Source organism: Acomys russatus, chromosome 30 (assembly GCF_903995435.1).
Source record: "Acomys russatus chromosome 30, mAcoRus1.1, whole genome shotgun sequence".
Classification (NCBI taxonomy): domain Eukaryota; kingdom Metazoa; phylum Chordata; class Mammalia; order Rodentia; family Muridae; genus Acomys; species Acomys russatus.
In genome coordinates, this window is record NC_067166.1 from 6,507,576 (window position 1) to 6,532,792 (window position 25,217).

Genomic DNA, 25,217 nt, shown 5'->3' on the forward strand with positions numbered 1-25,217 from the left:
TTCTTGAACAATCTCAAATGGTGCTCAGGACTGCACTCAGGAGTGCAAAGGGCGCTACTCTCTTTATAATCACAGGAAAAATGAAGGAATGCTGCTCTAGCAGGTTAAAGTCAGATGCAGAGGCACAGGCTGAAGAAAGAAGATCAAAGGTTCAAGGGCACCCTGGGCTGTACAGCAAGATTATCGCAAAATAATCTCAAAACCTCAAAGTTGTTAATTATTAATAAAATTATATTACTATAAGCCATCTTTACTTTAATGGGAACCAAAGCTCAGAGCAGTGTTAGCCAACTGAATTTCCGATAAAACAAACGTCCAATACAATAGCGCATGGCCACATGAGACAGTGAACACGTATATGTGACCTAAGTATTGACTTTTAATTGTAATTAATTTAGTTTTAATAATTGTAACTAAAACAATTCCTTTTTTATATATGAGGAACATAGCAATTAAAGATATATTCATACAGTATTGGGCATCTCACACCATGTTACTAAGACTATATAAAAGGATAGTTTGAGCTATGTATATTGGTTCATTCTTGTAACTTGACACTTATGAAAATGAGAAAAAGGAATGCCAGGCCAGCCTTGGCTACAAGACCCTGTTTCAAAACAAAATTAGTTACATACTAATATAAGCCAGTTTCAAAAAGATAAAAGAAAAGGAAGTTAATTAAACAAGTATCGATGCCGTAACTTATTTTTTTTAGGAGCCCAGGAATATAAAGCAGAAAGTAAATAGAAAACAAACAAAACCAAAGAGGTACATTGAGGGGCTGGAGAGATGACGCAGCAGTTAAGAGCATGGTCTGTTCTTCCAGAGGTCCTGAGTTCAATTCCCAGCAACCACATGGTGGCTCACAGCCATCTGTATTGGGATCTGATGCCCTCTGCTGGCCTGCAGGTGTATATCCAGATAGAGCACTCATACACATAAAACAATAAATCTTTTAAAAAACAAAGTAGATCAAAAACAAGCTGTGTGCCTGTGAATCGGTGTGTCCGGTGTTATTAAATGGCTAGTCATAATAAACATGTTGGGGGGACAAGGCTAAAGCAAATTATTTAAAAATTATGATCAGTAATAGTATCTCTTAGCTAAGCGGTATCAGAAACTCACAGACATTACGTCTCCCGCTAGCCAGGCAGCCGTCAGGTGTGTAGCAGGGCAGGTATGCAGCATCCCAGGGACCAAGATCTCAACACAGCGCCTCTCCATACTACCCCCCACATCAGCTGTCCTCTAAGGAGTCGGCCAACAGGGGACAGGCTCCCCGAAAGAACGCATGGCCCTTTGCCTTAACCCACCTCCAGCCCAGCACCCGAGGGGCCTGAGCAGCCTAACTCTCTGCTGGTGAGCAGGTGATGGTGCCCTATGTGACCCTGGACAGCTGACTCTACCACACAGGCTAAGTGGCATCTTGATGCCCACCCAGGTACTCTACTGCAAAGAGTGGAAGGGAACTGTAAAAAGTCAGCAAAACTTACAATACTAAACACACAGCAAGTGGCTTCTAGAATGCCTCACCAAAAATAAATAAAATTCACATGTAAGAAGCACATTCCAGTAAATTTGACCATGTATAAGCACTTCTGCATTTTTCTAGTAAGCCACAGTTTGTGAAGCGTGCTTCCACGAATCCTTTTATTTTCTCCTTTTAGCTGTTGAAGGTCAGAAGTAAATTATTATTTTGGCTCATTACTTTGTGTTATCTGAGTTGTTTTTAGAAAGTTCTATACCCCAGCACTCGGGGAGGCAGAGGCAGGCAGATCTCTGAGTTCGAGGCCAGCCTGGTCTACAAAGAGAGTCCAGGACAACCAAGGCTACACAGAGAAACCTTGTCTCGAAAGAAAGTTCTATTCATTCCCACCTCATTTCGTGTACAGTTCAGTTTTGACAAAATATAGTTTCTTACTTTCTTTCCAAATGGGTTACAACTTTCCAGAGTCACATAAAGCACCCCCTAGTGATGGGCTGTCATGTGTTGTTTGGAGCACGTGAGGAGCCTGAAGGGACAGCCTTCAGGACTTGACTCTCTCCTCTGCATGGGCTCTGGGCCGCAGGCTTGGCAGCGAACACTTTGACCGCTCAGCCATCCTGCTGCCTCTCAACATGTGTTCTTGACCAAAGGAGAAGCTCGTGAAAGCTGGACTTCAGAACAAACAGTTCAGGGCCCGTGGGGGCTGTCAGCGTTACAGAGAATGTGACAGGCGAGGGGCAAAGGACAAAGCACCCTCAGCTTTTGGAGACACCTACATTCTGGTCACAGGCTTGCAGCAGGGCTTCTCTGTAGTTTGATTCTCCTGTTAAAAAGTAGTCTCCCTTCCCCTGCTGGATTTCTCTCTCATTAGGATAAATGAGAGAAAGAAAACAAGAAGAAAAAGAGTTTGTGCTTCAGTGATACTGACCAAAGGAGGATTTGGCATTTGTTTGTTATTGTTTATTTTTGCATTTTATGGTTTTGAGTTGGCAATTCCTAACATCCTCAATCTTATAGCATTTTGGTTCACTCACATACTTCTGATATTTTTAGGAATATATTTAAACAGCTTTTTTTAAAAAAAAATCCAGAGTATGTGCTCAGTGGTAGAGCATCTGCCCACATGATCACAGGAAAACAAAAGCAAAGGCAAACACTTCCACAGCTGTTACAGACGGGCACTTTACTATGTACTCTCAGGTTCTTCACACACACTCACACTCACGGAGAGAGTTGTGACAGAGAGAGTGTGTGCTGTGAGGAGGAGAGGGCAGAGTGCTCACCTATTATTCACCTGCTGATCGCCTGTTGTTTCCTTTCAGAAAAGCACGTGAAACTGGGCCAGGTGGCCAGGAGCGCTCATCCTGCTGCTCCCTTGTGCCAACAGCTGTCTGAGGTCACAGAGCCAGCAGCAAATTTTCCATGTGGCTTTCTGTATGGAAGAGGTGGGGGCATGACTAAGTGACGTGTGATTAGCTTCCCTTCCCTGGGACACTTATCAGGGAAATCTATTTGAGATTTCTTTGGTACTTGAAGCTATAATTTAATTATAGCCAAAACATTCTGTTTTCAGAACTGGAATTGGAGTTGGAAATAATAAGGGCACATTTTGAAACGGACAGAAAATTGTGCCATAATATGTGCACCTCTCAGAAATGCATCATGCCTACTCTAACGGCTACACACATCACATAACGCCATTTATGTGAATTATATGACATTATGGGATGGAGAACGGCTCAGTGGTTACCAGAGGCGAAGGGCAGTGGGGGAAGTAGATTACAAAGGAGAAGTGTGAAAGAATAACAGATCAGTGACTTGTATGAAAAAACTGACTGATTCTGTATCCTGACTCTGGAGCAATTACATGGCTAAATTCTCCACTGCCTAAGCTCATCATATGGGCCTGGAGAGATTTAGTGTGCACACTGCTCTTGCAGAGGCCCCGGGCTTGGTTCCCAGCACCTACATAGAGCAGCTCACAGTGCCTGGTAATGCCAGTTCCAGGGCATTGATGCCCCTCTGGCTCTCCTTGGGCCCTTGCACACATGTGGTACACAAACTTATGTACACACACACACATACACATAAATAAAAATCAGTAATTTTTTTTAAAATCTGAATTAATTCTACACCAAGAGAAATTTGAATTGTGTAACAAAAGAAAGCAACAACGAGCCACTGCAGCCTGGCTGAAGCTCCTGTCGCCTCCACACTTGCTGCACCTGACGCGCTCTACACCAGCCTCACACCTCCACTGGCAGCAGTCTACTTGCCTTACAGCTTGAACCCCAGTGGCTCCTGCTATCCTCCGGTCAGTGCAGCAGGATGGAGCCCGGGACAAGGCTGGGGAGTCAGGTGCGGCCGCATTGGTTTGCTTCTGGCACATTCCCAGCTACTTCTTGAATGAGTATTCATAAATTTCTTTCCTAATTTCAGTTTCCTCATCAAGTGAATGAGAGTAATATTTATCTACCACTCAGAAATGTTATGAACTAAAAACTCATATGCTAATGTACTAAGATTTATCCTAAAAAAAAAAAAAAAAAAAAAAGTTCACTGCCTAATCTTTCCCTTCTGGCCTCTTGCTGTGATCTGTTAATCTCTCAGAAAGCTTAATTCAAGTATTGTAATGATCTCTCTAAAAAATGTCTTTGTAATCCTTGAAGCACAGAAGCTAGCAGACTCGCATCTTAGGGCCAACACTAATCTGTTTGCCTGGTTTGATCTGATGTTGAAGGAAGTACCAAGACAGAGTAGACCAGAGCACACTGAATCGGAGAGCAAGGCTAGGCATTCAGATGTGAGCCTGTGAGGTCGCTCAGCAAAAAAACCCTGGTGGTGGAAGGGGAGAACCAGGTCTCAAAAGCTATCCTCTTACCTCCCTGGGTGAGCTGGGCCACTCACTCATACACATGCGCACACAAATAAATGTTAAGAAAAGCACAAAGTTTTAAATGAGGAACAGAGTGATGAATGCCAGACACAAACAGTGAGATAACACATCACACATAGCCACTAAAATTCTGAAGGAGACTAGCTGGGCGTGGTGACACACAGTTATAATCCTAACACTCTAGAGACTGAGGCAGGAGGATTTCAAGTTTGAAGCCAGCTCAGCCATACAGCAAGTTCTAGACTAGCCTATGCTACATAGAGAGACCCTATCTTGAAAGTTTAGGGGGGGAAAAAAAGGAAAGGAAAGTACAACACAGCCTCACGTGCCGACGTGTACTACAGGCTGCTATTTGGGCAGCTGAGGCGCAGCTGCTGCAGGAAGAGCCTGTAGTCACGGCAGCCAGCATAATGAGATCTCAACACAGCAACGTTAGCGGGCAGGAGAGATGGCCTGGTGCTTAGAACTGATGCTGCTTTGTCATGAGGACCACAGTTCAGATTTCAGCACCCACACTAGGAGGCTCAAATGCTGCAATTCAAGTTCCAAGGGATCTGTCACCCAGGAGCACCCACATATGTCTGTGCACACACACTCAGGTACACACACACACACACACACAGCAATAATGGTAGTCGAAGTAATCTTGTTTAAGTAGAAAAATAAAAGCTGCAGAGACAGCTCTGTAGTTAAGAGCACCAGCTGCTCTTCCAGAGGTCCTGGGTTCAGTTCCCAGCACACACATGGCAGCTCACAACCCTCTGTAACTCCAGGTCTAAGGAATATAGTGTCCTTTTCTGGTCTTAGCAGGCAATAAGTACACGTGTGTGTGTCTGTGTGTGTGTGTGTGTGTGTGTATGTGTGTGCGCGCGCGCGCGTGCGTGTATTCAAAACATCTATATACTTCAAGAAATACATTTAATACATAAAATATATAAAAATAAAAAACAAGGCAGAAGCAGGTGGATCGATGTGAGTTTGAGGCCAGCCTGGTCTACAAAGTGAGTCCAGGCCAGCCAAGGCTACATGAGAAACCCTGTCTCAAAAAATGAAAATAAATAAATAAATAAATAATTCTAGAGTAGTCATCTACAGGATATACATAAATGTCTCAGAAGTTGTACAGGGTAGCAGTTGAGAGAGAGATCTTTAAGGAGACTGTTTCATTAATCAAACTTACAGAAATCTGACTGATTTGGTTTATTATCTAGATACAAAATTAGTTATCTTGGCGCTCAAACTATGTGTAGAAAAATTTCAAGAATCTACAAATACAGCAAGTACCTCAGGAAAATTTGCCCAGCATGCTAAAAGTCCAGCATTCAACTGTAGGGGAAATATAAACAGTCAAGTGAGATCCAGACCTAAGACTTCATACCTGAGACCAATACAGCTTACATACCACCAAATATAAAAAATGTCTTTCAAATCCTAAGAGTATTTACATGAAGTGTGTTTAGTCTGAAATTATGCCAAGTGGCAAGGGTCCAGAAACTAAAATAACATTTACTAACTTTAGTATCTCAGGAATATAAAAGGCTCTCATTTTGTCAAGAAGTCACCAAACTGGCATATCTAAATTAGTACACTGTTTACAACATGCACACACTCAAAAGCTGGTGTGAGTCAACGAGGAGCTGCGGCGGGTGACTTAAATTTGACCCCCAGAACCCACATAAAAGTGGGAAGAGAAAACTGACTCCACAGTGTTCTCCAACCTCCACCACATACATGCTGTAGCACATGTTACACGTGCCCCTCAACACATGTCTTGGACACATATATAAGAGGGAAGGAAAAGGGCATGCAAGCTGAGTGAGGCAGGAGGATTGAGAGTTCCAAGCCTGCCTGAACTAATGCTGAAACGGTATCAAGAGTGGGGCAGAGGCTGGCGTATCTGGGAGACTTGGGAACACTACTCTAGCGTGGCCATGCCGGGTCCCTTGCTCACCTGCCACACTTGCCCTTCTCATCACAGCCACCCAGAGCCAAGGACTGAACCCAGGGCCGCGCTCATTGGGCAAGTGCTCTACCACTGAGCTGAATCTCCGACCTCAAAGCTATCTTTTTGGTTTTGTTTTTTCGAGACAGGGTTTCTTTCTCTGGGTAGTCCTTCCTGGCTGTCCCAGAGCTCACGCTATAGACCAGGCTGGCTTCACACTCATAGAGATGCCCTTGCCTCTGCCTTCCAAGTGCTGGAATCACAGGCATGTGCCACCATCTCCAGCCTTATATATTTTTAATGTATAGGTACATGTGGGTGTGCCAGTGGGTGGAGGCCAGAGGAAAATCTTAGGTGGCACTCCTCAGGAGGCATCGTCCACCTTGTTTTTGAAACAAGCAAGGTCTGTCACTGGCCTAACCCTCACCAGCGTAGGCCCCAGAAAATGATCTATTTCTGTGCACCCTGGGATTGCAAGCATACATCACCATGTGCAGGGTTTTTTTTTCCATTGTATTTATTATTGCCGTGTGCATTGGAGAGTGGAGGCCAGAGGACAACTTCTGGGAAATGGCTGTCTCTCTACTGTGGGTTCTGAGCCTCAGGTGAGGCAGGCTTGAGTGGCATGGGCTTCTTTACCTGCTGAGCCATCTTGCGGGCCTGATGGCTTGTTATGTGGGGCTAGGGACTAGGTGGACGTGTCGTGCGTGTATGACTGGCATCTTACAACTTTTTAAGGGATTCCTCTGCATCCAGCAGTGCCCTCACCAGTTACTGCAGCCACGTTAGCTTGAATATCTTCCAACCAGCCTGTGCTATCAGGGTTACATCTTATAACTTCTTCCTGGGATTTCGCCAGTTCTCATGAGTTCAACTACTAACTTAAAAAAAAATTTCCCTACATTCTCTCCATAGTCCCTTTAGTGGGCGGCAGCTTCGGGCCTTGCAAGCATGTCCTCATGATGACTGCTTTTGTCCTCAGTGCCCTCCTTCTCCTCAGACCCTCTGGAAGGCAGTAAGGGACTAGCTGGAAAATTTTTTTCTATAAAAAAGAAAATCATCTTTCCACTTTCCTTTTTGTCTCTTTTTATCAGCATAGACCAAGTTAGCCGTAACCCCTATCAGGTCTGTAGACTTCAGAGGTTCCCTGGAGGCTAAGATTTCAGTCATGAGTACTAAATATTCAATGTTTCAAATATACATTTTTAATTATAAGGAAAAAAGAAACATGGTTCTTATATAGGATTCAAATTTGCTAAGGCTTTCTTATAATTTGGGCCAAGATATTATGCTATTTTAATTCTGATTGCTGTTGGGTCTCTGTAGCTGTACGGTAAGTATGTGAAATTCCCCAAGAGTTCATGGAAGTGTGTGTATGTGTGTGTGTGGTGATAAACCATCTGTTAGTAGCAATTTTACTGTAACATTCAAATCTCACCTCCCTAACCATGAATCATCCACAGTGTTTATTCTGTTAAATGGGCACCTTTCTATGTATTGTCCAAAAGGTTACAGGCAGATTTTGTGTGCATGCATGTGAATGTGTATGTGTATACACACACACACATATATATACACACACACACACACACATATATATATATATATTAATCTTACATGCATTGGTGTTTTGCCCCCATGTGCATCTGTGTGAGGGTATCAGCTCATCTGGAACTGGAATTATACAGTCATGAGCCATGCTCTTCCTCTGGAAGAACAGCCAGTGTCTTAAGCAGTGAGCCAGCTCTCCAGTCCTGCAGATTATAATTTTAAAAGCATGCCCTCAATGCCGTGTGAGAAGACCAACTATTTTGACACAGAGGGAAGTCCCCTGGTATTCAGACTAGATTGGAACGGTGGTTTCTTTATCGCGAGTCCACTGGTCTGAACTACTGCAAAACGAATAGCATGTGGCAGCTGACTGACTTTCCTTCTGCAGTGCGCTTCACGGACCACTGTCAGCCTGTGACAGGCAACACGGGCATTATCTTAATTACGATTTACATTATGACTACATGAAGCAGTCATGTAATTCTGGCCATGAAGATCACAGGGGAAAGTAGAGGCAAGAGCAGAACTGACTTCTAAATTAGTGGCTTTTCATGTTTAATCACACTCTTCACCCATTAATGGTCTACATTCATGGCAGCACTTGGGATTTTACAGTTTTAATACAGATAACACCCACTAGCTATAAAATCACCATTACCCAAAAGCTGATTAACAGGTTTTGATAACATCAAAGAAACCTCTTCTCCAAATGGGCTATTGGGTCAGATGTAGATAACATTCGGAAAGCAGCACACTTAATAGTTGTATCTTATCTATGCCTTTGGATAAAAAAAAATAAGGACAATCTCTTGCCTCTGTACCCTAGGGTAACTAAATCAAATCTGGGATGTCATTTGTAAATGTTTTTTACTTAATGAAAATTTATGAATTTTAATTACATATAGTCATATGTCTAATGCCCTCTGAGTCAGAACCATCCCAGAGCACACTGGTAGGCATGTCTGTGGCGGTTCGAATAGGTATGGCCCCCATAGACTCATGTGTTTGAAGGCTGTCCATAGGGAATGGCACTATTAGGAGGTGTGGCCTTGTTGGAGGAGGTGTGGCTTTGTTAGAGGAAGTGTGTCACTGTGGAGGTGTGGCTTTGTTAGAGGAAGTGTGTCACTGTGGAGGTGTGGCTTTGAAGATACATACATTCACACAAAGCAGTCTCCTCCTGCTGCCTTCTGATCAAGATATAGAGCTCTCAGCTCCCTCTCCAGCACCATGTCGTCTGCCTGCACGCCGCCATGCTTCCCGCCATGATGACGATGGACTAAACCCCAGGAACTGTGAGCCAGCCCCAGTTAAATGTTTTCCTTGAGTTGCCTTGGTCATGGTGTCTCCTCACAGCAATAAAAGCCTAACTCAGACAACGACTGCACCCTTTCCTTGAGCTCATACTGACCACAAGAATTAGAGACAACCAGCGGTTTAGCTCGGGCAGCCTAACATTTCAGTTAGCTCCTGACCAGCGTACGTGCTCATTGCTCTTCCTAGGTGCTGCTCTCTCTCAACCGTGCGCGTTCCCTCGTTGCCGTGCCTGTCAGCGGTGAGAATACGGCTCACCTAGACACACAGACAGACAGACTGCCTCCAGGAGGAAACGGGTTAGAAATCATGCAAGCAAGCCTGGTGTGGCAGCTCACATCTGTAACGTCAGCATTCTGGAAGCAGAGGCAGGACGATTTAGCATTCACAGACTGTTTCAGCTACGCACTGATACAAAACCCTGTCCCATCTGGGGAACCAGAACAGAAATGGCCCAAGAAACTGAAGAGCATCTTCCCACCACCCCACCCCCTTTTAAATTTTTCTTTCTTTGTTTTTAGTTTTTCCAGACAGGATTTCTCTGTGTATCCTTGGCTGTCCTGGAACTCAGTCAGGCTGGCTTCGAACTCACAGAGGTAAAGCTGCCTCTGCCTCTGGAGGGCTGGGATTAAAGATGTGTGCCACCACCACCTGGCTCTGAAGAGCATCTTCAATGCTGCTGAAATAGTGGTACAGTCCTTGCTTGATACGCATGAGACTGCGTTTGATTCCTCCCTCTCCCCTCTCTTGTCTCTCTCTTTCACACACACACATACAAACGTATACACAGAGAAATAGAAAATGATAACTGCAATTAGAACTACATTCTACAGTATTCTAAAAGAAAACTCACCAGCAAAGGCAGTCACATTTAAATGCCATGTGTCAGTGATACAAAATTGGCTGATTAGCTTAATAACGATAATGATTAAAATTACAACGCTGAGTGCCTACTGTAGGCCAAGACCAAGCTAAACATGTCGCAGACACTGTCTCACACATTACCTCATCTTACTTACAGCAGTAGAAGGACGGCACTAGGAACGTCATCCTTTTCCTCATTAGATGAGGAAATTCTGGAGGAGCGATGGTGACCTGCCCAGCATCACAGCAACAGACGGAGCTAGAGCTGTGTAAAAGCGGCTGACTCAAATGCATTCTCACGGCTTAGAAGGGTAGCTGACGCATTTACTTATTCATATGACAAACATCTGGATGCCTCCTGTGTACCACACACCTTCCAAGAATCTGTAATAACATAATGTGTACGGATTCATTTCCTGAATTTTCTACCAGATCCATAACTCAGCACCAACCAAAAGTAATGTTCCTGGAGCCTCCTGTTACCTCCGCCACAGAGAGCAGTGGTCTGAGGGAATTGTCTCTAAACACAGGCCGACTTTTGAGTGAAGCCTGTCTCCTCTTACAAGGCTGTGTGCAGCTCTTGAGGATGGAGAGCTTGTTTTGCTCACCCTGCAAGCTCCGTGCAAAGATTACTAGCTCATCGTATGGTGGCACAGTTAATTTCTCATGAGTCTGTAGTCTGTAATAAGCAAGAGCTCGTTAGAACTCATGAGCTTTATTATTCCGATCATTTTTAGGGCATAAAATAAAGCCGGTACTATATACTTCACAGTTGTCTCATGGTACATGCGTTTATGTAAAACATTTGCCAGTTCTGTCCTCCTTTACCCTGCTAGCACTACAAGCGGCCAACCCATCTCTCTTATATGGATGTAAATGACCTCAGACAGCAAAGGAGAACCCAGCTGAAGAAGCTGCCAATTGCCGGAAGATGGTGACGCACACCTTTAATCCCAGCACTGGGGAGGCAGAGGCAGGTGGATAGCTGTGAGTTCAAGGCCAGTCTGGTCTACAAAGCCAGTCCAGGACACACAGAGAAATCCTATCTTAAAACGAAGAAGAAGAAGGAAGAAGGAAGGAGAAGGAGGAGGAGGAGGAGGAGGAAGAAGAGGAGGAGGGGAAGCTGCCAATTAACTAAAGACCTTTTCTGCCACGCATTTCCTACATGCCATTTTCCTAGACACCTCACCCAGGAAAAGACTCTAGCAACAGTTCCAAGAACTGACAACACAGGACTAAACCACAAAGACCTAACTACGTCTGCCAGAATGCCTGACTTTGAGCGCTGCACATGACTCACTTGAAATGCAGGAAGAACTGTGAGGAGAACTCAGGAAGGCCTCAACAACAATCCCATCTGAAGAAAAGGCCCCCAGGAATGCCACTGAACAGGACAAATTAGCCGCTTCCTTCAGTTACATCCCAGCTAGTTTCCTCACTGCTAACTCTCCATGGTCATTCCACCCTGAACTGTGGAAATTAAAGTGCCTGTTTTAGACAGTAGATTCATGCTCAAAATATGGTAAGCAGACACTGACTCTGAAACCACATAACCAAACAGGACAAAAACAATTGTAAAATATTTGGGCCCACCTGTAGTAATCATTATTTTTAGTTAGCCCAAGACCACCACCCCCATTTCTTTACCCGTTCCACTCATTATAACTTACCCCAAATCTGAAACTACTAATCACAATTCAAAAGCTGCAACCCTGAAACGTACACCTCCAATTCCTGCCCACACCATTTACAGCTGCCCTGTGGCTGAGTTCCAGGGTGTGCAAAGAGGAGATGGCCACGCCAGTCAATCACCCCGAGTCAGCTGTTGAGACAGTGCACAGCCTACACAGGCCCGGAAAGCACTAAATCAGTATGTTACTATTTTCTAAGCTGAAATTAAGAACTGTGGGGAGAGGCTCAGTGTTAAAGCACTTTCCTAGGAAATATAGGTTCAAGCAGGGAGGTGGGGGAGGGGTGTGGATGCATGTAGTAATTCAATCACACTGCCCACCCCTCCACCCTTCCCCACCCCCCCACCCCCTACCCCTGGCCCCATGCAAAAACCATTTGTTTGATTAAACAAAAATAAAATAAAATAAGCTACTTATGGACAATTTCAAAGAGACAACGGCTTTGTTTTAAGGCTGTGATAGCTGACAGAACATCTCCTTGCTAGTTCCCCAGCCTCCTCTGTGGACTACAGGGATGGATGGATGGATAGATAGATAGACAGACAGACAGACAGACAGAGGGATGGATGGATAGATAGATAGACAGACAGACAGACAGAGAGAGAGGGATGGATGGATAGATACATAGCTAGATAGACAGACAGACAGGGATGGATAGATAGATGGATAGATAGATAGACAGACAGACAGACAGACAGGGATGGATAGATAGACAGACAGACAGACAGGGATGGATGGATAGATAGATAGACAGACAGACAGACAGACAGGGATGGATGGATAGATAGACAGATAGACAGACAGACAGGGATGGATGGATGGATAGATAGATAGATAGATAGATAGATAGATAGATAGACAGACAGACAGGGATGGATAGATAGACAGACAGACAGACAGGGATGGGTGGATAGATGGATAGATAGACAGATAGACAGACAGACAGGGATGGATAGATAGATAGACAGACAGACAGACAGGGATGGATGGATAGATAGATAGATAGATAGATAAATAGACAGACAAACATGGATGGATGGATGGATGGATGGATAGATGGACAGACAGACAGACAGGGATGGATAGATAGATAGATAGATAGATAGATAGATAGACAGACAGACAGATAGACAGACAGGGATGGATGGATAGATAGGTAGATAGACAGACAGACAGACAGGGATGGATAGATAGATGGATGGATAGATGATAGATCCATATCCAGAAGGCTGCTACCTTACTAAAGAGATCCTAACACCAGTTTTTCACCTGCTCGCTGCCTGTCATGCCTGCAGCCCGCAACATTAACATTTAAGGTTCTAAAGATACAAGCTCCAAAGGAAAAGGTGAAAACTTTAAGAACAAAACAAAACAAAAACCCACTTTTGCCACGCAGCTTTAGGGAAATTGCCCTGGCCATCCACTGCCGTGAGGCACTCCAAAACGCCACAGCAATGCCAAAACTGGCTGAGGGCCTCTTTCCCCTTTCCGGCCTCACTACCTGCTCTTTCCCACCCTTAGAATCAGCCTCCTAGCTCCTCCATGGGCAACTCATTTTCATCTCAATGCAATTACCTCTCGTTGTTTCAAATACCCCTTCCTTAGATAAACCATCCCAAGCCTCACTGGGCTGCTCCTCTTTTAGTTCTCCCACAGCCTCCACGAAGCACTGTGCACATTGGCACGGAGAACCTGCCTTTCTCACACCAGCGCTTTCAGCTCCTGGCACTGTATTAAGCACTTAATGTGCACTTAGTAAATTAATGAAAACTGATACAGACTCAAGTACTTTCCAAAACTTAATGCTAGATTTGTATAACATAGAGACAATCTCAAGTTAACACATGTCAAAATAAATACGTGTACAACCAGGGCAAGCCCAGTGTGGTGCACATACCCCAGATCCCAGCGAGGAGATAGCAGCGGGGTGATCAGGAATAAAGGTCAGCTTAAGCTACAAGGCAAGTGTGAGGCCAGCCTGGCCTGTAGAAAACTCAAAGAAAAGTCGGGAGAAGGAGGACAGAGAAAGAGAGGGAAGAGGAGAAAGAGAGAGATCACTGAGAGAAAGAGGGGCCACCGAAGAGACAGCTTAGTTCATCACACTGCTCAGTGCTTGCCACGCACGTGTGAGGCAGAGATCAATCTCCAGCACCTGCATTTAAAACAAAACAAGACAGGCAAGCTCGTGGTCCCTGTACTGGGAAAGAACAACAGGAGGCTGCTTGAGGCTCACCAGATCCAGGTCCCCATGAGAGGACCGTCTCCAAACACAAGGCTCCTGAGGAGCAACTGAGGTTGACCTTTGGCCTCCACATGTGCAGACAGACAGACACACACACACACATACACACAGCACATATGTTCACGATAGAAAGAAAGAAGAAAGGAGAGGAAGAGAGGATAGTACACAACTGTTTCTTCGCTGATTATAATTAGAGAGAGAAATTCAAATTGCAGAATGCATATACATGGGGTAGGGCAGGTCCCAGGCTCTTGTGCTAGAGAGGAAGAAAGCTCAGGAGCTCAGTCACCCTTGGCTCCACAGTCAGTTCAGGGCCAAGCTGGACTACATGGAATCCTGCTTCAAAAACGAAGGAAGACATTATATACAAAATGAGAAGGTCCAACTACAGCTGTTCAAAAAAAAAACACCCTATGAGTCTTAGCTCACTTTGTTTTTAAGATGCAGAACAACCATTCCGAAGACGTAAGCAGTAAAAATAGTAAGGGTATAACTAATTCTCTTCTTCTTGAATAAGGCGAAATTTAAGACTTATCACTGTATACAGTAGCAGGTTTTCCACTTACTCAATTACACCTTATCAAAATTAAACAGATCAGTTTCTACCTTGCCTGGAATTACTGCTGTATGTATGTGGGGCTTACACATGGCTGGCAAGACACTGGCTCTCAAAGGCATTTCATGAACTCTCATGGAAAAGGTTTTAAAGTCTGTAAATACAAAACTAGGTGATACTTCTACTAATTATTGTGTTGCGGGTACTAGAATTACAGGGAATTATTTTACTCGATATATACAGTAAGTGCAAAGCACTTCTCTACGTAATTTACATGCTGACTCATTTAAATTTCACACACAAAAAGAGATGTGAGTAGATTATTATACAGCTGAGGAGAGACAGGTACTCAGAGAGAACATCCCCAATGTCACATATTAGTAAACTAAAGAGAAAGAACTTGAATTGAGAAAGTGTATGTCCAAAGTCCACTCAAGAATGCACTGTTTCTAATGTGCTAAAGGAAAACCTACAGACTTTAAAGAGCAAGTCATTCCCAATTCTAGACTCCAGCTAAGGAAAAGACTAAAGGCAAAACAAAACTCTGCCTCAGCCATCTAGGCTTTAAAAACCTCCAGGTGAAAAGAAAAAAGCAGGAGGAAAAAAAAAAGGAAGTTGGGAGGAATGAAAAACAACGGGGATGTGGCTGGGTTGGCAGAACGCTCAGGCATGCAGGAAGCCCCAGCCAGGCTCGGTGGTGCATCCATCATGCCTGCACTCGGGAGGCACAGGCAGTAGGCTTGGAAGTTCAAAGCCAGCCTAGGTTACATGAGATGCTCTCTCTTTTTTTCTTTTTAACTGAAGAAAGAAGAAAGAACAAGAACTCCCCCCACCCCCACCCCCCCAACAGGGTTCCTCCGTTGTAGCCTTGGCTATACTGGTCTCGTTTTTTTGTGACCAGGCTGCCCTTCAACTCACAGCAATCCCCTGTCTTTTTGCCTCCCGAGTGCTGGGGTTAAAGGCATGCACCACCAAGCCTGGCCAAGAACATTTTTTTAAAGATGAGAAAGTCCAAAAGCTTCTTGCAGCCACCATACATAACCTCCAGAGGGTAAATGCTGCTTTTGAAAAGAAAATAAAGCAAAATGGCATCTAAGCCATCAGCACCTAATCTGCTTACTGTGCAGACAAGCTGCTTTCAGTCCCACATGCTAGTGAGATGGCTTGAGCTGTAAAAGTGCTTGTCATGCAAGTCTGACAACCTGAGCTCAATTCCCAGAACCTACACAGAATTGGAAGAAAAAAGAGACTACTCAAAGTTGTTTTCTGAAAACCATGCACACACAAAAATAATTCTTAAAAACCCAAATCCCTTTTCCACAAAAATTAAAACTACACATTATGCTTGCTAATCCGCCTGGATCTTGGTGCTTGCTCACCTATGTTGGCAGAATCTCCACCTCTTGGTAAATATTAACAACCGTCACATTTAAACAGCAAAATCTTCATTTTTAAAATCAGAGTAATTCCCCAAACATCTCTGCCACTTTTGTAGAGCTCAGCCAGAAATGACTAAACAAGAATGGGATTAGTAAGATTCAGAATGTGCCTCTGAGTTCCAAAAGGGTGCAATTCAAAGAAAATATAAAGGAAAAATTCACAGTTCATAAAACATATATGTGGAAAGTTCTCTAGACATTTCCACACCCGAATTTAAAGGTGAAAGTTGACTTGACTGCACGGAACCAAGTCAGGGCACCTGAGAGTAGCAGTCCCCTCCAGCCTCCAGTTCTGCTCCACACTACCCATCCAACTGAAGAAAAAGCAACAAGATCTTACTCTGACAGAAGAACATGCAGTTTGACAAACTTGTGTGCGTCTTCTGAGATTCTCTCTCCTTCTATTACTAGAAATAATGAGAAAAGTTAAAGACACAAACCCAGCAAACTTTCATCAGAAGCAAAAGAAATGACCTTAATTGAATGGAATGCCTAAAGTCAGACGCTAGCAATGTATGAGATACGCCAATGAATGAATCAATTTAGAAAGAAAAGGAAGAAGGTATAAAAAAGCTGAGACTATTTACGCATGTGTGAGGGATCACTCCTTAGGGAGTATATTAACTAACACGTTAAAGGGATGTCAGCATTATGGTGATGACATCAGTATTTAGGTAACAAGTGACAGGGATTTCATAACTACTGGCTGTTGGGGACCAATGTTTTTGCCATCAAATTTTATTCTACACCTACTGACTGTGTTTTGGCATGATGCTTTATTTGGAGCATAATAAGGAAACCTGAATTCTCCTCCCAATAAGACCAACATGAGGTACCATCCTGGGGGAGAGAGATGGCTCAGTGGTTTAGAGCACTTGCTCTTTCAGAAGATCCAGGCTAGGTTCCCAACACCCACACAATGGCTCACAATCAACTGTTCCAGAAATATGACTCCACCTTATGCAATCTGCAGGCATTGCACATACAGTGCACATAAACCCAACAGGTGCACTCTCTCTTTTTCTCTGTGTGTCTGTGACTGACTGACTGTCTGTCTGTCTCTCTCTCTCTCTCTCTCTCTCTCTCTCTCTCACACACACACACACACAAACGCGCGCGCGCACACACACATACTAAACAGATAAACCTTTAAAAAAGAAAAAGCCAACAATAATGGAAAAGTCCCTGATGCATTGCTATCAAAGACAGCTGTACCTGGTGACCGGTACATAAAGAAAAGCCTTCTCCGTTCTGGTTTGGACACAGATGGGTATATCTGTAGGATCCTGGCCAAAACAACAAACAAAAAACCCAGCACATTCAGATGATATAGTCAGGAGAGAAAAAATAAGGGAGCCATTTTGAAAGCACAGGAAGGATTTGGAGAGCACAGTTTAGGGATGGTGGGCGTATCCTCGGGGAGCAACATCCGGAAGCCATCATCATTTCTATGTGTAAGGTCTATGCAGCACAGGAAGGTATTATAAAATGAACACCACTCAGCAGAACACAAACATACAAATGGCAGGCTTCGCCAGTTCCACCTAAATCTCCTAGATACCACAGGACTGCCTACAGATCAACCACCAGCGCAGATGCTTGAGTCCCTACTCCCCTAGATCAAGGGGGTAATTGGGTAGGAAAAAAATTGTAAAAGCAATGCTCAGCAACTTCTGACACCGCCGTATCTCTAAGGGTAAGCAGATAAGCCACTTCTCCCTAATGGTGTAGATCTAGGACAAGGGTTTTCTTAGTGGTCAAAAAGCACTCACTGCGCGCCGGAGAGATGGCTCAGTGATTAAGAGCACTGGCTGCTCTTCCCGAGGTCCTGAGTTCAATTCCCAGCAACCACATGGGTGGTTCACAACCATCTATAATGTGATCTGGTGCCCTCTTCTGGCCTGCAGGTGTAACGCAGGCAGAGCACTGTATACATAATAATAAATAAATACATCTTTTAAAAAAAAAAAAGCACTCACTGTACCTACGCTAATACTCTTAGCATGCTGCACATTGTGTTTGTTTCTCCTTCATTAGATTCAGGCCTTCTTTAGGGAAGGAACTGTCCTACTTAGCTTTGTCTCCCCAGCACACACAGAGGCACCAAAAGTCATTCCTCAGTGCACTGAGTCTGTGGGGACTCTGGGTCTATTAACTGCTGGCTAAAATACAGAATGACCCTTAGTAATTCAACAGTGAGTTACATTCAGGACATAGTATAATATTGGGCTAAAACAGCCAGCTCTCTATTGTTTATATATATATATTTTTAAATGTATAGTTTTATATATATATAAATAGAACATATCAAACAAGAAATACATATATATATATATATATATATATATTTCTTTATATAGGGGTTTTTTGGTATGGTATGGACTCACCAGCTACTGTAGAATCACTGATCAAAAGAACGAGAGCAAGGCTAAGTGTTGTCTTCAACCCCAGCAGTTAGGAGTCAGAGGCAGGTAGATCTTTTGAGTTCAAGGTCAGCCTGGTCCATAGCGGGCTCCGGGCCAGCCAGAGCTACACAGTGAAATTCTATCTATAAATAAATAAGCAAGCAGGCAAATTCAGACAGAAATCAATGATAGGCTTGTCAGTCAAAGACTCAAAGGAGCCAAAAGATAGCATGACTTCATTTCATTTTACTTATCTCTCAGATTCCTTTTTCAAAGGATTTACCAAATCCACTGAAGGAGCTAGTAATTGAGATATGCATATAGAAGAACTAATGGAGCCAAGAAGAGACTTGATACCCTATAAGCATATACAGGGGGAGGTAATCCCCCTCAGGAACAGTCATAGGGGAGGGAAGAATGGGAGGATACAAGGGATGGGATAAACATTGAGATGTAACAAGAATAAATTAATAAAAAATTAAAAAAAAAAAAACTTTAAAAAAAAAAAAGAACTAATGGAGATTATTTAGAAAACACACACATAAATACATATACACATAATGTTTAATGATGACTTCAAAAGACATTACCGTGGGTAAAAATCACAAAGTACTTGTGTAGCAAAGTCACGTAACATCATCGCTTTAGAATGGGTATACAGAGTGATGCTGGGGTAGTCATTACCAGAATATGGAACATATTCACATGATAATTATGAATCACTTTCACATAACCTATACTTATGAAATGCTTATTCATCTTTCTGCCAGTGTAGTCAACTCTTACCTGTATATGCTCCACAGAAAAAGGGAAAAAGGAAAAAGTTCAAGCCAGGCTGAAAGCTCTCTAGAGGCAAACACAATTTTAGGCTGCCAATCTCTGCCTGTCAACCCTTAGACTCTCCTGGAAAGGGTAAGTGTACTATAAAAACCTGTCTTCCAAAAGTCAGCCTTAAAATGTTCTGTATCGTTGTCCCCCTTAGTGCTAATTGTGAGAGTTGATGCTGTTGTTACATCTAATTACATTTTCTACCTAATTAAATTCATATCTAATAAAAATAAGTCAGTTACTTTCTACCTAGGAAAAGAGAAATCTGGGCTATGTAGACAATACACAGAACTACTTTAAAAGAAACTTCAGCCGCAGCACAAGAAAAAGCAATAAAAACGGATTAAAATAACATCCAAACAGATGGGGCTGGAGAGTTGGCTCAGTGGTTAATATTGACTGCCCTTCCAAAAGACCTGGGTTCAATTCCCAGCAACCACATGGCAGCTCACAACTGTCTGCAACTCCAAGATCTGATACCCTCATACAGACATACATGCAGGCAAAACACTATTGCACATAAAATAAAAATAAATTATAAAAAAAAATACTAAATTTGGCTAGGTGTGGTGGCAGACCCCTTTAATTCCAGCACTTGGGAGGCATAGACAGCAGGATCACTGTGAAGTTCAAGGCCAGCCTGGTCTACAAAGCAAGTCTAGAAGGGTACAAGGATACAAGGAGAAACTCTGTCTTGAAAACCAAAGACAAAAAACAAACAAACAAGACACCAAATAGATGAAGTATCTTTTTTAAAAGCAAACTTAATGTGGAATTCCTCAAAAGAGATTTTCTTCAAATCCTAAAGACACTGTAGCTGGGTACCATGGCTCTCACTATACCTAATAGTTCAGAGGCTGGCTCAGAAGGACTGGCAGAAGTTCAAATCCAGCCTGGGCTACCCAGAGAGTTCTAGGTCAGCCTAGGCTGCAGGTCCCATGTTTAAAAAGAAAAAATCCAAGAGGTATGGGGAAGACACTAAATATTGTCAATGCCTTAAAATCATACCCTAAAACTTTGGGGCCAATTTCATTACTGTAAGATTACTCCAAGCTCAACAGGATGCATCAGTTGAAAATATAGGCCACCAGAAAATAAAATTGCACTGCATATATGCTTTCCCATGATACATGATCTTTGTCAGCTTATTTGTTCAATATAGAGATTCACTCTGTAGTCTAGGCTCACCTAAACTCACTATGTAGCCCAGACTAGTCTCCAACTCATGACAAGCTTTCTACTTTAACCGTCCAAGTGATAAATAAGATTACAAGCATAAGGCAGGAAGGACACCAGGCTCACATAGAAATTTTCCTCCTACGGGGTCGCCTCTCCCAGCTTTGGTATGAGGGTTTGTACCTAGCCTTACCGTATCTTATTGTGCATGTTCAGTGGATATACTGGGAGGCCTGCTCTTTTCTAAAGAGAGATGAATGAGAAGTGGATCTGGGGAGAAGGAAGTGGGGGGCAGATTGGGTGGGGGGGGGGATTAGGAGGAATGGGAGAAGGGGAATCTGCAGGCAGGATGTACCCAAACCAAAATTAATTAATAATTCTAGAAAGTATAAATCTACTACATGGCTTCATATTAGTAACATTAGCTATGGGCAGTATGCGTTGCTTCCACAGCAGTGTTCAGTCCACAGGAAAACATAACTTAGCCAGGCACCGTATAGCGTGCCAATACCCCCAACACTCTGGAGGCTGAGGAAGAGGAAAGAGGACACAGCAAGACTCTATCCCTAAAGAAGGAGAGGGGGAAGGGAAAGGAAAGGAAGAAAAGAGACAAAGGGAAAATATTTTATAAGCCAATAATTTAAAAAACAGTATGTCCTTTCTACAAAGACTGTTTTTATTTAGTGACCCGTGCTCTCCCCAGGTAGCCCAGGCTGGACCTGAACTAAACATTTTCCTGACTCCACCTCACAACTGCCTGGGTCACAGGTCACCACATGCCCCCTAAGGACTGTTTTAAGACTGAATCCCCACTTTTAGACTTACGGTAACTCCTACAACTCACAGTGAAACTACAAGAGCTGGGTTGGGTGGGGGAGAGGGGGCTCCTGGTAAAAAGAATTCTTAAAGAAAATGCACTAAAAAAAAAAAAAAGGTACTGAAATTTAACAATTTGACAAGATTATAAGCACCTAAGTGGTCAGGTTGGAAGCAGAAGAGAGGAAGTCAAGAACTCCTGTGAAATTTCCTATCTCTGAGAAGCCATTATGCAGATTTGTATCTAGGATGCAAAAGCCACTAGTCGCCTTGAGAACTCGCCAGAACTAAGTTAATTACTTAAACCAGAGTGGCCCCCCAAACTTCCAAGGGCTTACAATTGGGTACAATTGCCTGACCCAACGGGTTTACAAGTGACTGACACAATACAGAAAAAAGGTGAAAGCCTATCCCTTGTCCAAGTGACTCCAGGTTTTTTGGTTGGGTGGGTGGGTAGGGGTTTTTTGGGGGTAGGGGGCTGTTTTTGTTTTTCCTGGAGAGAAAAAAAAAGCATCTGGCGACGAGACACCTCCAGAACTAAATTCTTCCAATCAGGAAAATAACATTAACTTTGGTGTAGCTAAAGAAGTCTCTAGAACCCCTTGCCGGGCTGTCACAGGAGACAGAAAGGCATTCTAAGGCAAAGGCTGCGCCAGAAGGAAACAGCAGGACTCTTACCGGGCCAAAAAAAAAAAAAAAGGTAAGCTTCCTCAGACCTCGCCAAGGCAGAAACCTGGCATCTTCAATCCCTCCTGCAACCTGACAATTTACAACCTGGCGACGCCTTCTAATTAGGAACGTTCTAAACCTTTTACAGACGAAAACTTTAAAGCGCTTCTCATGAGTACGATAAGCCAGGCACTGAAGCCCGCCTGCTCGGGAGAAGCCCGGGTGCATCAAAGCTCCAGCTTCGCTGCAGAACCTTCCTAGATGAGCCAAGGGACCAGGGTCCTCTCTGCACGGTGCAGAGGGAGGAGCCCACCTTGCCTGGTAGAGCGGGGCCGGGAAAGAGAGGGTAACTGTACAGGCGAGAACAGCAGCCAAGCAGGGCTAGACTCGGTGCACCCGCAGACAGGCATGGCGGGGGAGAGCCTACGCAGGAGCCAGAGTGCTGGATGCAGAAGCGGGGGGTACCCCCTCAGGCTGCGCAAGCGGCTCCCCACAACCCCGCAGCTCTAAGCGCGCGAGCCAGGCACACCCACCCGACACCGATGCGCGGCTCCGCGGGCAGTCGTCCACCCTCCCCCAAACCCCCCACCCCACCTCCCACTCCCGGAAGACCCCCGGGCCCCGCGGCGCCTACGTACCCAGCAACACGCACAGCACATCGAGGGCCACGTACGGCAGCCGCGTCTTGTCGAACATGGTCACCGGCTGGGAGATGTGACTATCTGATGCTGGCCGCGGTTGGAACAGACAGCGGAGGTCCAGACACCTAATTCCCAGGAGCCCCGCCCTCGGGATGGCGGCAGCCTCCTCTGAGGACTGTGCCTCCTCCGCTGAGGGTAGCGACCGCGCCGACGAGTTGGGCCCGGCCGTGCTGTCACGGAGGGATATGGAACGCCTGGACCACCCCTCACCGCCCGGCCGACGCTCTGCCGCGAGGGCGCCTGCTCTCGCTCTCTCGGCGCTGGCTCTCCGCGGCCGCACGCCCTCGGCTGCTCCTTGCCCTCCCCAACAGGCGGGGCGTGCGGACTTGAGCTTTAAAGTTGAGGACCCGGTGGAGGGGGGCGGTGGGGGGGGTTAGGGGGGGAGAAGAGTAGGGTAGGAACACGGGCTCCGGCTCCTCCCGCCCCGGCGCGCCGCGGGAGCCAGGGCGCGGTCGCGCGGGCAGAAGGAGCGCGCTCGAGGACGACAGTGGGCGGAGTCGGGGAAACCCCAGGCCTGCACGGACAGCCAATCAGCGACGCCGGCCCCGCCCTCCGACTTGCGGAGCCCGCCCCGATCTGGAAGCCGGGGCGAGCCCTCTCTCCTTTCAGCCGCTGCTACTAGGCGACGCTTCCATTAAAGGACAGCTGGACCCTGGTATACCCACCAGGATGGTGCAGCCATCCTTCTCCTCCCATGGGAAGGGGACCGTGACGGGCTCTCCCTCACCAAGCTGTTCAAGTTACTCACCTCTAGGACCCCTTCCGTGAGAGGCCTGCAATCTTGGCCTTCTTGTTGGTCCTAGTGGAGCTCAATTTTAGCAAGAAGGCAATGCCATCAGATCACTCTTGATATCTTAATATCTGAACAAATTTACCCTCCTACCTTTGATGTATATGATGTATATAAATCCGCGGTCTGCCCCTAGCAAGAATACCTCCGCCAATGGATGTCTTCGCAGAAATTCTCTCCCCACTGACTCCTTCACTCCTTTTGTTACCCAGCGAGGGATCGCCAGCTCAGCTGCCCCAGCTGCAAGTCAGGACTCCTACTGCGAAGGGACTTCATTTGGAAGGAGTTTGGAGACAAGTCCAGTGGTAGAGCTATGCTTTGCTCAGGAGCACAGCAGCAGCCATGCTCACACACACACACAATAAAGTCTTAATTATGTCTTAATAAGTATCAATTTTTCAATAGTGGCAATCCCCTTACCATTCCCAACAGGCCCTTAGGAGACATTTAGTAATCTCAGCTTCCTACTTTGTAAAAAGAGGATGTTGAGGATCCCAGCTGCTTGCTCTAATCAAGAGGAAGTGGTGAGGCTCGGAAAAGATAAGGTGAAAAAGGTGAAAATTGCTTTACAATAGCTGGGCATGGTGGCACACACCTTTAGTCCCAGCACTCGGGAGGCCAACAGAGGCAGGAGCAGTTGGAGGCCAGCCTGGTCCACAAAGCAAGTCCAGGACAGCCAAGACTACTAAGAGATACCTTGTCTCGAGAGGAAAAAAAAAAAAGTTAAACCACCACTGCCAATGTTAACGAAGCTTCAAAGCTTTTTTTTTTTTAAGACCCACATAGGCCAGGCCTCACATTCTGCTGTGTAGCAGCCAATGGCCTTAAACTCTTGATTCTCCTGTCTCTACCTCCCAAGGCATTACAGACGCGAGCCACTACGCCAGGGGGTTACCCTCTTAGGTGAAGATGTAAGATACAAATCACAAAACACGCCTTCTGCTTTCTCAGGTGCTTCCTGCAAGGCACCCCAAAAGACCAGTGGGAAGATGTTCGTCTTGGGGAGTCAGGTATTTCCAAGTGCAGCTATAAACCACAAAAAAATATATGTATTTGGGGGGAAAGTATATTCTTCTTTTAAAGATATGTAGTTGTTTGTTTGTTTTAATCTCAGCTTACTTAGATAATTTCTAAAAGCTTTCAACAATTCACGCCCAAAAAAGACGTGGCATTTTTGATTTTGTTGTTTCCCTTAACTACCAGAGTTATGAGACCTAGATGGCAAAGTCATATAGAGGTGACCTTCATCCACATTGAATTAAGGTGTGTCTCTGTATATTTGATTGTTAATTGATGAACCAGCAGTGAGGTAAATGTTAACAGATTCTGGTATTGTTATTACTGTCAAAGAATCTCCGGCCTCAATGTTATGTAAAAATCGTTCTCCATCATCACTGATTGGTCAATACAGGGCTGAACAGCCTACAGCGGGCAGGGGAGCTAAGGCCGGGCTTGTGGTCCCAGTGAGAAAGTCTCAGGTAGAGCAAAAAAGAAGGCAGGTTACCAGGCGTGAGGAGGAGACCGTGAGAGGGTCTCGGCGAGGACAAAGATGGAGCAGGAACAGGCCGGCGGGGTGAGACTAGCTGGCCGGTAACGGGGCACATGGCTGCGGAGTTTGGCTGCATAGCAAGTTATAGTTCCATTGATGGGAATCTCCTTTCAGACGAGTACTGTCTTAATTTGGTGTCTGTTGCTTATAAAGAGCATGAACAAAAGCAACTTACGGTTGTCGTTCTTCATGAGGAAACGTCCGGGCAGGAACTAAAGGCAGGAACCTGGAGGTAGGAGCTGAGGCCGTGGAGGAACACTGCTCACTGCTCTCCTGTAGCGCTTTAAAAAATAACTACTTTATTC

At 44.8% G+C, this 25,217-nt stretch overlaps 1 protein-coding gene across 2 annotated transcripts in view; it reads right to left on the bottom strand.

Annotated features, from left to right (window-relative positions):
- The window catches only part of Plpp1 (phospholipid phosphatase 1), a 60,750-nt gene extending 38,097 nt beyond the window's left edge, over positions 1–22,653 (bottom strand). For both annotated transcript variants that reach the window (XM_051172405.1, XM_051172404.1), the window contains exon 1: positions 22,511–22,653. In XM_051172405.1, the coding sequence (XP_051028362.1) occupies positions 22,511–22,568 (58 nt within the window). In that variant the 5' untranslated portion in view covers positions 22,569–22,653. The remainder of the gene's footprint in view (positions 1–22,510) is intronic.
- Between the last annotated feature and the right edge of the window lie 2,564 nt (positions 22,654–25,217).